This window comes from Bufo bufo, chromosome 9, assembly GCF_905171765.1.
Source record: "Bufo bufo chromosome 9, aBufBuf1.1, whole genome shotgun sequence".
NCBI lineage: Eukaryota > Metazoa > Chordata > Amphibia > Anura > Bufonidae > Bufo > Bufo bufo.
In genome coordinates, this window is record NC_053397.1 from 18080472 (window position 1) to 18094945 (window position 14474).

Genomic DNA, 14474 nt, shown 5'->3' on the forward strand with positions numbered 1-14474 from the left:
TACATTTACCTCCCATCTAAACTCACCCCTGCCCCATATACAATCACCCCCATCTGTACTCATCTCTGCCCCATCTAAACTCGACCCCCATCTACACTCATCCCTAACTACACCCTTTCCCCCCCTAGGAGACCAGGAATACTAAAGCACTATATATCAAGGACTGGATATTACATTACTGGCCCCTGGACAACCAACCACGACATACCGTGGCCTGAACACTACACCACCACCACGTGGGCTCTTATTTTGAGAATTCCAGTGCCATACCCCTGCCCCTCAGGCACTGGTAGGCTCAGAAATGTCGGTATGTGAGAGCCCTTCACAGGAGTGGTATTTTCAGTGGTGTGGCTTACAAAATAGAGCGTTGCTAATCTACAGCAGGATTACTACAGCACCAGACACAAGCTCAAAAATACAACACTAAAACCAAACTCAACACAAAAAATACAGAACCAAGCTCAGCACAAAACTACAGTGCCAGAACCAAGACCAGCACATACACTGACGAGCAAAAGGGTAACAATGTTCTGAACTTTTGACTTTCAGGCTCCATCTCTCACCATCTACTACAGCTTCGAACGTGTGACTTCCATCATTTTATAGACAATCATCTCGGCTATCTCATACATAAATTGGACTTGCAGCTATTTAGTATATGATTAGTTCTGCAAATTCTTGTCACCTAACTGCATTGTTACTGTTTTGCTCCTAAAATTCAAAATTTTTAATATTTTGTTAGTATTTTGTAAATCCACCCTTGGCTTTTAGCACTACCTGAATCCTTCTGGACATGCTCTCGATCTGGGTATGCTTCGGGTCATTGTCCTGCTGGAACACTATGTCGTCCTTTTCATACCCATAGTACTCGAGTGTACGAAGTCACTCATCTTGTAGGACACTCACATATAGCTCAGCACTGAGACCACCATTGATCCTGGTCAAGTATTTAACGCCTTTGGCTTCCTCCCCCAAACTTGACAGTTCCTTCGACTTCTTGATCCGTTAGCCCCCTTTTCACTTGTTTCTTTTAGACCCATTTGCACCCATCAGAGCCCAGTCTATTGACTTTCATCTCATCGCTTCAAATCACCCGTTTCCAATCTTCTACTGTCCGCTGTTCGTACTCTTTTGCAAACTTGAGCCAACACTTCTTATGATGATATTGAGGTCGAGGGTTCTTCACCATTCCAGACTTGTGTAATGCGCGTCACTTGCATGGATGTCCGTGATCTCACTATTACGAAGCATACGAGCCACCTCTATTGCCGCGTTTGTCACGCCAGAACTGATAGACCTTGTGATGAGCCGACTTGTTGACTCCGATATTTTGCCCGGACGTCCACCTCTTGACTTTGGAATGGATGGATGGACTTCATTCTGTATTCTTCCAGCTGTCATGGCTCTCACATGATGGAGTTTGGCTGAGATACCGATATCGATGAGCTGGATGATGATGTTTCTCTTCGGAAACATCCTTCATGGCTGCTCCTGGATTCAAACCAGTGACCTTTCACTTGGGAATCAACTTAACAACACACTGAGCTATTGGGGAATGTGAGAACAGGTTGTAATTATTTGTAGTTTACAAGAAGAAAAGGATTGTTCCACCACCAGGAGCAAAACAGTAACAATGCAGTTACATGAGAAGAATCTGCAGAACTGATCATATGCTAAATAGCTGCAAGTCCAATTTATGTATGAGATAGCCGAGATGATGGTCTATAAAATGATGGGAGTCTCACATTCTAAGCTGTAGTGGATGGTGAGAGATGGAGCCTGAAAGTCAAAAGTTCAAAACATTGTTACCCTTTTGCTTGTCAGTGTAAGTACAGCCCCAGAACCAAGCACAGTACATATGTACAGCACCAGAACCAACTTTATAACAGAAATACAGTACCAGAACCAAGCTCATAATATGAATACAGCAAAAAGAATTGAGCACAATACTTATAAAGAGAACTATCTCCCAGAGAACTACAGCTCCCACTATAGCCTGAACAGGTGTAAAAGTATGCTGAGAGTTGCTGTTTCACAAAAAAGAATGCTACCACCGATCATCACGCTGCAAACCATGACTACAGGACGGATCATATGCAGTCATGGATAGGACTCATGGAAATCATCCGGTTGGAACCACCATGATGATTTCTCCCAGCCATAAATCATCTCTGCAAAATTTGCAGCCCAGATGTCTTCAGCTTCTTGCTTTACCAACACATTCTTGCCCTACAGTTCATTCGGAAAGTCTTCAGACCCTTTCGCTTTTTTCACATTTTGTTATTTTGCTCCTTGTGCTAAAATAAAAAATCAAGTTCCCCCATCATCCCCCATAAAATTTTTAGCAAATTTATAAAAAAAGTAAAATCTAAAATATGATCATCTTTGAGATGTTTCTCCACCTTGATTGGAGTCTACTTGTGGTTAATTTAGTGGACTGGACATGATTTGGAAAGACGCAGCCCTGTCTATATAAAGTCTCACAGCTGATAAATATCAGAACAAAAACCAAGCCATGAGGAGGAAGGAACTTTCTGTAGAGCTCAGATACAGGATTGTGTGGAGGCTCAGATGTGAAGAAGGGGACATAAACATTTCTGCTGCAGTGAAAGTTCTAAAGAGCACAATGGCCTCCATCATTCTTAAATGGAAGAAATATGGAACAACCGGGACTCTTCCTGGAGCTGGCCATCCCACCAAAATATGTAGTTGGGGGAGAAAGTCCTTGGTAAGAGAGTTGACCATGAAGCTAATGATCACTGTGGCGGAACTCCAAAGATCCTGTGTGCAGATGGGAGAAACATCCAGAAGGTCACTGCAGAACTCCACCAATCTGCTTTATGGCAGAGTGGCCAGAATGAAGGCTCTCCTGAGTAAAAGACACATAAATGCCGCCTGGGGTTTGTAAAAAAAAGCACCTAAAGGACTCTCAGGCTGTGAACAAGGTTCTCTGCTTTGATGAAACCAAGATTGAACTCGTTGGCCTCAATTCTAAGCGTCATGTCTGAAGGAAACCAGGCACTGCTCATCACCTGCCCAATACCATCCCTACAGTGAAGCATGGTGGTGGCAGCATCATACTGGGGGAACAGGGAGACTGGTCAGGGTTGAGGGAAAGTTGAATGGAGCAAAGTACAGAGATATTCTCAATGAAAACCTGATCCAGAGTGCTCTGGACCTCAGATTGGGGTAAGCACACAGCCAGGACAACTCTGTATCCTTGAGTGGCCCAGCCAGAGCCTTGAACCCAATAAAACATCTCTGGAGAGACCTGAAAATGGTTGTCCACTGACGGTCCCCTTCCAAGCTGACAGAGCTGGAGAGGATCTGCAGAGAAGAATGGCAAAAAATCCCTAAGCAAACCTTGTGACTTCAACTAAGTCCTGAGTAAAGGGTCTGAATACTTATGTCCTGAGTAAAGGGTGTGAATACTTATATCCTGAGTAAAGGGTGTGAATACTTTTCTCAATGGGAGAGTTTAGATTTTCCTTTTCAATAAATTACATTTTGAACATTCTGTTCTCACTTTCTGATTATGAGGGTTTGAGGGCAGAAAATAAAGCGGCACACACACAGTGCCCCTAAGGATAGTGCGACATGCTCTGTGCCTCCTATTTATAGTGTCACACATTCTGTGCCCCCTATTTATAATGTCGCTGTCACGGGGCGCCAAAGGCGCACTCGGTCTCCCACCAGCCGCAGACCTGCTGCTTAGCTTCGGGAGCGAGGATTTGTGTGTGGCCTCGTTCCCAGGGCGGCTTTGCTAGCTGGGAGGCTCCCTGCTCCTAGGTCTGCCTTGAGTGTCGAGCTGATCACTCAGTGCTCGACTTATCTGTCTGTCGGTCATGTGGCGCTGGCCACGGCACATGACCCTCAGACCCCACTATAAATACAGGCAGCCTGCTGGCCACAGGTTGCCTGTTAATTCTAGGTTCCTGGCTATTTGTTGGACTACTGAATACTCACCTGATCCTGTTCCCTGACGATCCTTTGCCTGCTCCTCCTGTACTGCGCATCCCTCCTGGTATTGTGACCTCGGCTCCCACCTGACTACTCTTTGCGGACTCCTCTGGTACTTATCTACTCTCCTAGTATTTGACCCCGGCTTCTCCTGACCATTCTTTGCTTAACCCTTTGTACTGCGTAGCTCTCTTGGTTCTGACCCGGTCCGTTCATGTTCCGTATTTTGTCTTGTCTGTCTTCCCTGCACATATCCTAAGTAAGGAACTGTCGTCCAGTTGTCCCCTGTCATCAGGACTCGTGAGGCAGGTAGGCAGGGCCAGGGGTGAGGGTGGAGAGCAGTGGTCACTATCCTTCCCCCTGTGTGTGTGTGGACGTGACCGTTACAGATTAACAGGCCCAATAACCACTGTATCATGAATCCTCTTGTGACCCTGACTGACCATGTCTCTAACCAGACACAGACGGTGCAGGAGCTAGGAGAGAAACTCAGTTCTTTTGAGTTAGGGCAAGGTTCTTCCACTCCTCAGCCCTCCAGTCCACATTTTGAGCCCCAGATCAAGCTCCCAGAACCCTTTTCTGGAGACCGGAAGAGGTTTCTCTCCTTTAAGGAGAGTTGCAAACTCTACTTCCGTTCGCCCCCTGTGTCCTCCGGTCCCGAGTGCCAAAGCGTGGGTATTATCATTTCTCTACTACAGGGTGATCCCCAGGACTGGGCATTCTAGTCACCTCCTGGGGCCAGTTGTCTAACTTCTGTGGAGGTTTTTTTTCAGTCCCTGGGTACCCTCTATGACGAACCAGACAGGGCCCTGGTAGCCGAGACGGCTCTTAGGGCACTGGTTCAGGGCCATCTCCCTGCGGAGGAGTATTGCACCCAATTCAGACGGTGGTGTGTCCCCTCAGGATGGAATGAACCAGCCCTGAAGAGTCAGTTTAGGTCTGGTCTGTCTGATAATTTAAAAGATCTATTAGTCAGTTATCAAATTCCAGAGACCTTAGAGGAGATGATGACCCTAGTTGTCCAACTTGACCGACAAGTTAGAGATAGACGACAAGAAACGACAGTTCTGTTCTCAGATGGTGGTCCAGCCAGAGGCCTTTTCTAAGGACAACACTGAGGTCTCTACCGAGGAACCCATGCAGGTTGGCATGACCCGGGGTAATCTTCGTCGCAGACGCGGAGAGTGCTTCTACTGTGGAGATCCTGGCCATTGGATCAACAAGTGTCCTAAGAGGGTCCTCTCTGACAAGTCTCCTAAGGCAAGACAACCTAAAGACCAGGTACACCCTGATTTTTCTAAATGTAAGCTTTTGGTACCCATAACAATTTCTCTGGGGGTTAATAAGTGGCCGGGTAAGGCCTTTATTGATTACAGTTCAGCGGCCAGCTTTATTGACTTTGAATATGCTAGTAAATTGGGTATTCCTATGTTTGCTTTACCTACACCTATCCATGTCATGGCTATTGATGCTACTCCCCTGATTGGTGGTACGGTGAGGTCATGTACCTCTGAAATTTCTCTGACCGTGGGTGTGTGCCACTCTGAGAGATGTTCTCTTTTAGTCCTGGAGAACCTACCGGTTGAGGTGGTACTAGGGTTGCCTTGGCTCCGTTTACATAACCCCACAATAGATTGGTCCAAAGGAGAGTTGGTCAAATGGGGACCTAAGTGTGACTCATGCTTATCCGTGGTCCAGGCTGGGGTTTCAGTAAGGTCTAATACATTACCCTCAGTTATTAAGGAATATTCTGATGTATTCTCATCCCCTACTCCAGAGGTTCTACCCCCCCCCCCCCCCCCATAGACCTTATGATTGCGCCATAGAGCTAATAGAGGGTGCCAAATTTCCTAAAGGGCGAATTTATAATCTTTCTAAGCCCGAACGCAAGGCTATGGAAGATTATATTAAGGAGAGCCTTGCTAAAGGGCATATTAGACCTTCAGTCTCTTCTATGGGAGCAGGGTTTTTCTTTGTTAAGAAGAAGGATGGTGGTCTTAGGCCTTGTATTGATTACCGGAGATTAAATAAAATCACTGTCCAAAATAGATACTCTCTCCCATTGATTCCGGATTTATTTAACCAGGTTCTGGGGGCAACCTGTTTTTCCTGTTTTTTCCGAATCAAGGAGGGAGATGAATGGAAGACAGTGTTCAATACTCCGATAGGACACTTTGAATATCAGGTGATGCCTTTTGGACTCAGCAATGCCCCAGCTGTGTTCCAAAACTTAATGAACGATATTCTTCGGGAGTTCTTAGGTAAATTTATTATTGTCTATCTTGACGACATTTTGCTATTCTCTCCTGATTTCGAATCTCATGTGTCTCATGTCAAACAAGTATTAGAGGTGTTAAGGGAGAATCAGCTATCCGCTAAGCAAGAGAAATGTGTCTTTGGTGTACAGGAGATACTGTTTCTAGGGCATATTCTGACTCCTCACGCCTTTAAGATGGATCCTGGTAAGGTTTTGGCAATTAAGGAATGGGTAAGGCCTTTATCCTTAAAGGCCTTACAACGGTTTATGGGTTTCGCTAATTAGTATCGTAAATTTATCATGAATTTTTCTGTAATTGCTAAACCATGACGACCTTACTAAGAAAGGGGCGGATTTGGAGAATTGGTCTACCAAGGCCATTTCTTCATTTGAAACATTAAAAAAGGCATTCAGTAGCGCTCCCATTCTGATCCAGCCTGATCAGGAGAGACCTTTTATTGTAGAGGTGGATGCGTCCGAGGACGGCGCAGGAGCAGTCCTTTCACAAGGTCCTGCTAGCCTCACTAACCTGAGACCGTGTGTCTTCTTCTTCAGGAAATTCTCTCCCAAGGAGAGAAACTACGACATATGGAATAGGGAGCTGCTGGCTATTAAATGGGCATTTGAGGAGTGGAGACATTTTTTGGAAGGGGCAAGGCATCGAGTAACTGTTGTCACTGACCATAAAAACCTTATGTTTCTCGAGTCTGCTAAGAGGTTAAATCCCCGGCAAGCCCGATGGGCTCTGTTTTTACCTGTTTTGATATCTCCATTACGTTCAGGCCGGGAAGTAAAAATGTGAAGGCAGACGCATTATCTCGGAGCTTCCATTCTTTTCAACCCACTGAATCCATCCTACCAGCAAACATCTTCTTAGCAGCTCTAACCCAGGATATCTCGGCTCGCATTAAGGCTGAACAACATCTGGCACCGGCATCCACCCCAACAGATAAATTGTTTATTCTCGTACAATTTCGTCTCCAGCTGTTGGGTGAGTGTCACGATTCTGCCTTTTGTGGACATCCGGGTTTTGAGGGCACTAAGGATCTGGTTTCTAGATCTTATTGGTGGCCCACTCTGACCAGGGATGTCAACTCCTACGTGTCAGCCTGTGAGGTTTGTGCCAGGTCTAAGACACCTAGGACTCGCCCTGCTGGTAACCTACTACCCCTACCCATTCCCAGTAGACCCTGGTCCCATATCTCGATGGACTTTATAACTGACCTACCGCTGGCGGAGGGTAAGACTGTGGTTTGGGTAGTGGTCGATAGGTTTAGCAAGATGGTTCATTTCATTCCCCTGTCTAAACTTCCGAATGCAAAAACCCTGGCGTCTAGTTTTGTGAGAGAGATTGTTTGTTTACATGGCATCCCGGAAAATATTGTTTCTGACAGAGGTGTGCAGTTTGTGTCCAAATTCTGGAGGGCCTTCTGTCAAAGATGTAAAATTTAATTGTCTTTTTCTTCCGCCTACCACCCTGAGAGTAATGGGCAGACTGAACGCCTTAATCAGTCTGTGGAACAATTCTTGAGGTTGTATGTTGCTGATGACGAGCAATTATAGGTCAAATTCTTTCCGTTGGCTGAATTTGCTTTGAATAACCGTGTCAATTCTTCTGCTGGGGTCTCCCCTTTCTTTTGTAACCATGGTTTTCATCCCCGTTTTCATTCTGGGTCGTCCGTCTCCTCCTCTACCCTGAAGCGGATAAACTCTCCTCCGAACTGTGCACAGGTTCGGGTTCAATCGAACCTAGAAAAGGCTCAAAGTTCTCAAAGACTCAAGGCCAATAGGAGACGTTCAAGGGGGGTGAACCTTCAGGTTGGGGATAAGGTATGGTTGTCCTCCAAGAATCTATCTCTCAAGGTAGCTTCTAGAAAATTTGCTCCTCGTTTTATTGGACTGTATAAGATCACGGAGGTGATTAATCGGGTATCGTTTAAGTTGGAGCTGCCCGAGTCGTTCCACATTCATAATGTATTTTATAAATCTCTACTTAAAAAGTATTTTGAACCTGTTGCACCGTTGTAAGCCTCGCCTCTGCCGGTTCTTGTTAGTGATGCTGTCGAGTATGTGGTGTCTAAGATCGTGAATGCCAGGGGAGTGCGTAATTCCTTACAGTACCTGATTCACTGGAAGGGGTATGGACCCGAAGAGAGATCTTGGGTACCCGCCAGGGAGGTTCATGCTCCTAGGCTTGTTCGAAAATTTCATTTAGAACACCCTGAAAGGCCATCGCCTGAAGTCTTGAGTCCAGTGGCCCCTCGTAAAAGGGGGGTACTGTCACGGGGCACCAAAGGCGCACTCGGTCTCCCATCAGCCGCAGACCTGCTGCTTAGCTTCAGGAGCGAGGATCTGTGTTTGCTAGCTGGGAGGCTCCCTGCTCCTAGGTCTGCCTTGAGCGCCGAGCTGATCACTCGGTGCTCGACTTGTCTGTCTGTCGTTCATGTGAGGCTGGCCACGTCACATGACCCTCAGACCCCACTATAAATACAGGCAGAATGCTGGCCACAGGTTGCCTGTTAATTCTAGGTTCCTGGCTATTTGTTGGACTACTGATTACTCACCTGATCCTGTTCCCTGACGATCCTTTGCCTGCTCCTCCTGTACTGCGCATCCCTCCTGGTATTGTGACCTCGACTCCCACTTGACTACTCTTTGCGGACTCCTCTGGTACTTCTCTACTCTCCTGGTATTTGACCCTGGCTTCTCCTGACCATTCTTTGCTTAACCCTTTGTACTGCGTAGCTCTCTAGGTATTGACCCGGTCCGTTCACGTTCCGTATTTTGTCTTGTCTGTCTTCCCTGCACATATCCTAAGTAAGGGACTGTCGTCCAGTTGTCCCCTGTCATCAGGACTCATGAGGCAAGTAGGCAGGGCCAGGGGTAAGGGGGGAGCGCAGTGGTCACTATCCTTCCCCCTGTATGTGTGGACGTGATTGTTACAGTCGCACATTCTGTGCCCTCTGTATACATTGCTATGCCCTCTGCCCCCTATTTATAGTGCCACCCATTCTGTGCCCCCTGTATATGATGCCATTCTGTGCCCCCTGTATACAGTGTCATGCTTTGTGCCCCCTTTTTATAGTGTCACACATTCTGTGCCCCCGTATACAGTGCCATGCTCTCTGCCCCCTATTTATAGTGCCACCCATTCTGTTCCCCCTGTATATAATGCCATGCTCTGTGCCCCCCCCCCCCATTTAAAGTGTCACACATTCTGTGCCTCCTGTATGCAGTGCCATACCATGTGCCCCCACAGGGCCGGCCTTTGGGGTGTGCGGCCGCACAGGGCGCCTTAGCAACAGGGGCGCCGGGTGGCCGACAGCTCGCAATGTAATATGCGGCAGGCGAGGCGGCACTTGTGTTCTCCCTCGGGGCGGGGCAGGCACTGAGATGAGCCAGGGCTGGAGATGATAGTTCTCTGCCCCGCCGCCAATGTTCTATTCAGCAGCGCAGTGGAGAAGGAGTCTCTCCCTCCCCCTGTGCTGCTGCTGCCCCCGCCGCTGTGCCAATAAGAAGAGAGACGGGAGGAGGAGGGGAGGGGCTGTGGCCACTGCACCACCAATGAAGATAACTGACCTGTAATACAAATACAGGAGGCGGGTGCCGGAATCAAATAGCCGACACCCGACCTCTATGACAGGGAGCTGCGATCAGCTGCAGTTGAGTTAACCCTTCAGGTGCGGTACCTGAGGGGTTAACTGCCGCTGATCGCAGCTCCCTGTCATAGAGGTCGGGTGTCGGCTATTTGATTCCGGCACCCGCCTCCTGTATTTGTATAAGAAACGTTAGTGGCTCAGTGCGCCCCCCCCCCCCCCCCCCCCAACACCCCAGTATAAGAAACATTGGTGGCTCAGTGGGAAGTGCCAATGAGGGTTAAAAAATAATTACTCCTGTTCTTTCTTCAGGACCTGTGGTGACGTCACTGAGCTCATCACATGGTCCATTACCATGGTGATGGATCATGTGATGTATCATGTGATGAGCACAGTGATGTCACCACAGGTCCTGAAGAAAGAACAGGAGACGATCAATTGGAGGAGGTGAGTTAATTATTTTTATGTTTATTATATTGAGGGGGGCGCACTGCACCACCAATGTTTATTATATTGCGCCACCAATGTTTATTATATTGGGGGGGCGCACTGCGCCACCAATGTTTATTATACTGGGGGGGGCGCACTGTGCCAATGTTTATTATATTGGGGGGGGCGCACTGTGCCAATGTTTATTATATTGGGGGGGGGCGCACTGCGCCACCAATGTTTATTATACTGGGGGGAATTATGGGCCAGTGCACAGGTGCGGTGATCGGATGGATGTTCTCAGCTGGACACCGGCCGACACTGCGCATGCGCTGGGAGCCTCACCAGCGGTTAGGGTAGGGAAAAAGCACTGGCCCGTACGTAATTTTTCCCTTCCCTAACCGCTGGTGAGGCTTCCGGTGCATGCGCAGTGTCGGCCGGTGTCCAGCTGAGAACATCCATCCGATCACTGCGCCTGCGCACTGGCCCATAGTTTTTCCCTACCCTAACCGCCGGCGAGGATCCTGGCGCATGCGCACTCTGCTGTGAAATTTCCCTAACCTGTCGTTGTGCGGCTGCGCGGCGCTGCACACCTCCTCACGTCATGTCCGGTGCGACCGGAAGTGACGAGGGTAGGGAAATCTCACGAAGTAGGGAAGTATAACATTACACCGGCCTTTGGGGTGTGCGGGCTGGTAACTACTTGGTTGGATAGTCAGCCAGCCTATGCCATGATGCCAGCAACAAGCAGTGTTTTTTTTTTTTTGGGGGGGGGGGCGCCACAAGGTTAGCTCGCACAGGGCGCCTGGACACCTAAGGCCGGCCCTGTGCCCCCATAATACACAGCGATACTCAACTGTCCCCACATACACATTGTCATCCTGCGATGCGGGCCTGGACTCTTATGGCCAGGCCTGCTCCGGCAGAATGTCACAGGTGGCACAATGATGTCATTGCGCCACCTACATCACAGAAAGACGCTGAAGGACGGGGCAGGGAACCAATGGCTCCTTTGTCCTGCCAGTGCTGAGGCAGCTGCTCCATTGTTTCTGCATCAATGGGACGTGGATGCAACTGAGCGCAGAGATAACGAGTGACTGATGACTGGGCACCAGGGACAGTGGTCCTAAAACCCGGATGAAAGGGTTACAACCTGTGGCTCCAGCTCTCAGGGCATGCTGGGAGTTGTAGTTTAAAATCCACTGGGCAACCACAGGTTGGAATCCACCAATTAGTTTCTCAATGCTAAGGACTCGCATACCATTGTCATGTCAGGACATAGATGGACGTGGTTAAGGGCCCTTGCGCACGACCGTATGCCCTCCAAGACATACTGTCCGTGAGTGGGCCATATGTCCCGGAGCGGCATTGATCGTGCGCACGGGAGCACACAGCATCATAGATTACTGTGATACTGTAGACGTCGGGCCGCCCGCGGGGCTATTGTCCCGCACTCATATGATCTTATGAGTGCGGGACAATAGCCCTGCGGGCGGCCCGACGTGCACAGCATTATTGTAATCTATGATGCTGCACGCTCCTGTGCGCACGATCAATGCCGCTCTGGGACATATGGCCCGCTCACGGACCGTATGTCTCGGAGGGCATACGGTCGCGTGCAAGGGCCCTAACCCCCACGCCAGACTACTTGGACCCAAATGTGGCCTAATCCGGGCTCCATGGCTATGACGGGGTTAACCTGACCCTATATACACACACGTATCTGCTCCGTCACCAGTCTTTACCCTGTTGGTGGCACCTATTTGGGTTCTGCCAGTCTTCTCATTGCCTTTCACGGAAATAAATGAATAATAACATTACCGTTGGTCACATTACAAACCTTTTAAGAGCAATGTTCAGACTTGTGGTGCCTCGTGCCCGCTGCTATCATGCCCAAGGCATTGGCACTGACAGGTGCCGTTGTAATATTCGCTTAAAGCAGGCAGTCCTGGCCTGAAGAGCTGGCACTCTGCGGAGGGGACACAAGGCACCACATCATCACCACAATACAACCCCAAAGAGACCTTCATTTACTGCAGCTCGTAAGAACGCCCACAGATACACCAATAGAGGGATGTAGCAGAGCTGAGATTGTTAATTGGCTCTTTAGGTGGTACATTATCTGTAATGTAGAAGGATAACCTCGAGTCAGGGGGGGCACCCTAGTAGTAGTTGCACCTGGGCCCTGGAACCTGAAAGACCCAAAAGTCGCTCTGCCGCATTTGTAGGTGCCATTATTATGGGTGGGGATTTTGCAGCGTGGCAATCAAGTGTAAAAACGCACGTAACATTGTGACGTCACGATGAATTGTGCCAGTTTACTGACTCAGCTCTGCTATATCTGTACATGTATACGATATGCATTTTACACACGTGCTGCCTCTTATTCATATGACCAGTGTTTCTTTGGCACACGCATCACACAATTACTGTACACATCGAGACGGCGCTGTGTGTCGTACAAAGATGGTGCAGAGATGAGAGCGGCGGGGGATGGGAGTCTATTGTGCGGCACGTACACTGACAGCAAGAAATCACAGCCGGCCGGGAAGGTGTCTCGCTGCTGCGCTGGGAGGACCGTACTGCTGCCACAAAGCCGGGAGGACTACAACTCCCTCCATATACACAATGATGATGACGGATGGCAAAGCATGCGCACAGAGACATGCCGGTGGCGTACAGAGGCGCGGTGCGCACGGTGCGTGTCTGCTCAGACGTCAGCGGTGTTATTACATATCTGCAGTGAGCGCCACTAAAGGAATACCGCCTCACAGGCGTGATAAGAGCGGTAGAAAGACGGACGGATAGATTGAGGGATAGATAATTTTAGAGACACTATTGAGCCGCGGTGACCACACTGGGGGGTGGGGGGCCCAGCCTTTAGCGGTAATTGGTGAGCGGTGATCTTGGCCCTCAGGATGCCCGTGCTGGTGACCGCTTATGGCCAGGCTGCACTTACACCTGCCACGGTTATAAGTCCGGCCACGCAATTTCTATACGGTCAATCCAATATCATGCTAAACTGGTGAGCGTAAACCGACTGGACTGGAATCTGATTTAACGGGCGTAAAGATAGCTCTGCCAATCACAAGGATTGTAGCACGTAAACGGCAACCGAAAGACAATCCGCGATTGGGCATAGAAGGGTCTTATTATAGAAAGATCTTGAGAGGAGAACTGGATCTATCACAAAGTATCTGTGGGGGGGAATGGAAAAGTCAGAGCAATGTTCTCATCTGTAAGATCAGTCTGATTGGTCTGAAATCTGTGTGTGCGTCATAAAGATAGATAATAGATAGATATGAGATAGATAGATAATAGATAGATAATAGATAGATAGATAGATAGATAGATAGATAGATAGATGATAGATAGATAATAGATATGAGATAGATAGATAATTGATAGATAGATATGAGATAGATAGATAATAGATATGAGATAGATAGATAGATAGATAGATAGATAGATAGATAGATAGATAGATAGATAGATGATAGATAGATAGATAGATAGATAGATAGATAGATAGATAGGAGATAGATAGATAGATAATAGATAGATAATAGATAGATAGATAGATAGATAGATAGATAGATATGAGATAGATAGATATGAGATAGATAGATAATAGATAGATAGATAGATAGATAGATAGATAATAGATAGATATGAGATAGATAGATAATAGATAGATATGATATAGATCTATCCGGGGACACGATTGATGATGATGATGAATGGATGCAGTGAATGGACGCCGTCCTCTGCCGTCAGTCATGATGTATTACACACATACAATACTCCATGCGGCCGGCCCTACAGGACCCTCGCGCTCCACGTACCTGCGCTCTTGTCTTTCGCCCCGGTCGTTATACTTCTCATCGTCGGTGCAGGTTTCAGTCTCCGATATTTATAGATTTTTTTTTTTCTTTTCTTTTTTTTTTTTTTTTCTCGCAGCAAATCAAAAATATATTTAGTCTTTTTTTTTATAAAATAAAATTAGAATGATTTTTAAAAAAAAAAGACAGAGAGAACCTCGGGGAGCGGGGGAGGGGGTTCAGAAACAATCCACAAAACACTTGAAGGTAAGTCGGAAGAACCGCATTGATGAAGTTTCGGAACGTGGGAATGAAGCGTCAGCGAGCGGCCAACTGCCTGGGAGAGCCGGTTCAGAGGTGGAAATGGAGGCTTTGTGTGCGAGCGATCTCCATCACAGCCGCCGTCTCACA

The 14474-nt window shown here is 47.9% G+C and overlaps 1 protein-coding gene across 2 annotated transcripts in view; it reads right to left on the reverse strand.

Moving 5' to 3' along the window:
- Positions 1-14474, reverse strand: part of LOC120978498 (sodium- and chloride-dependent creatine transporter 1-like) — a 90533-nt gene extending 76059 nt beyond the window's left edge. For both annotated transcript variants that reach the window (XM_040406664.1, XM_040406665.1), the window contains exon 1: positions 14088-14474. In XM_040406664.1, coding sequence (XP_040262598.1) covers positions 14088-14127 — 40 coding nt within the window. In that variant the 5' untranslated portion in view covers positions 14128-14474. The remainder of the gene's footprint in view (positions 1-14087) is intronic.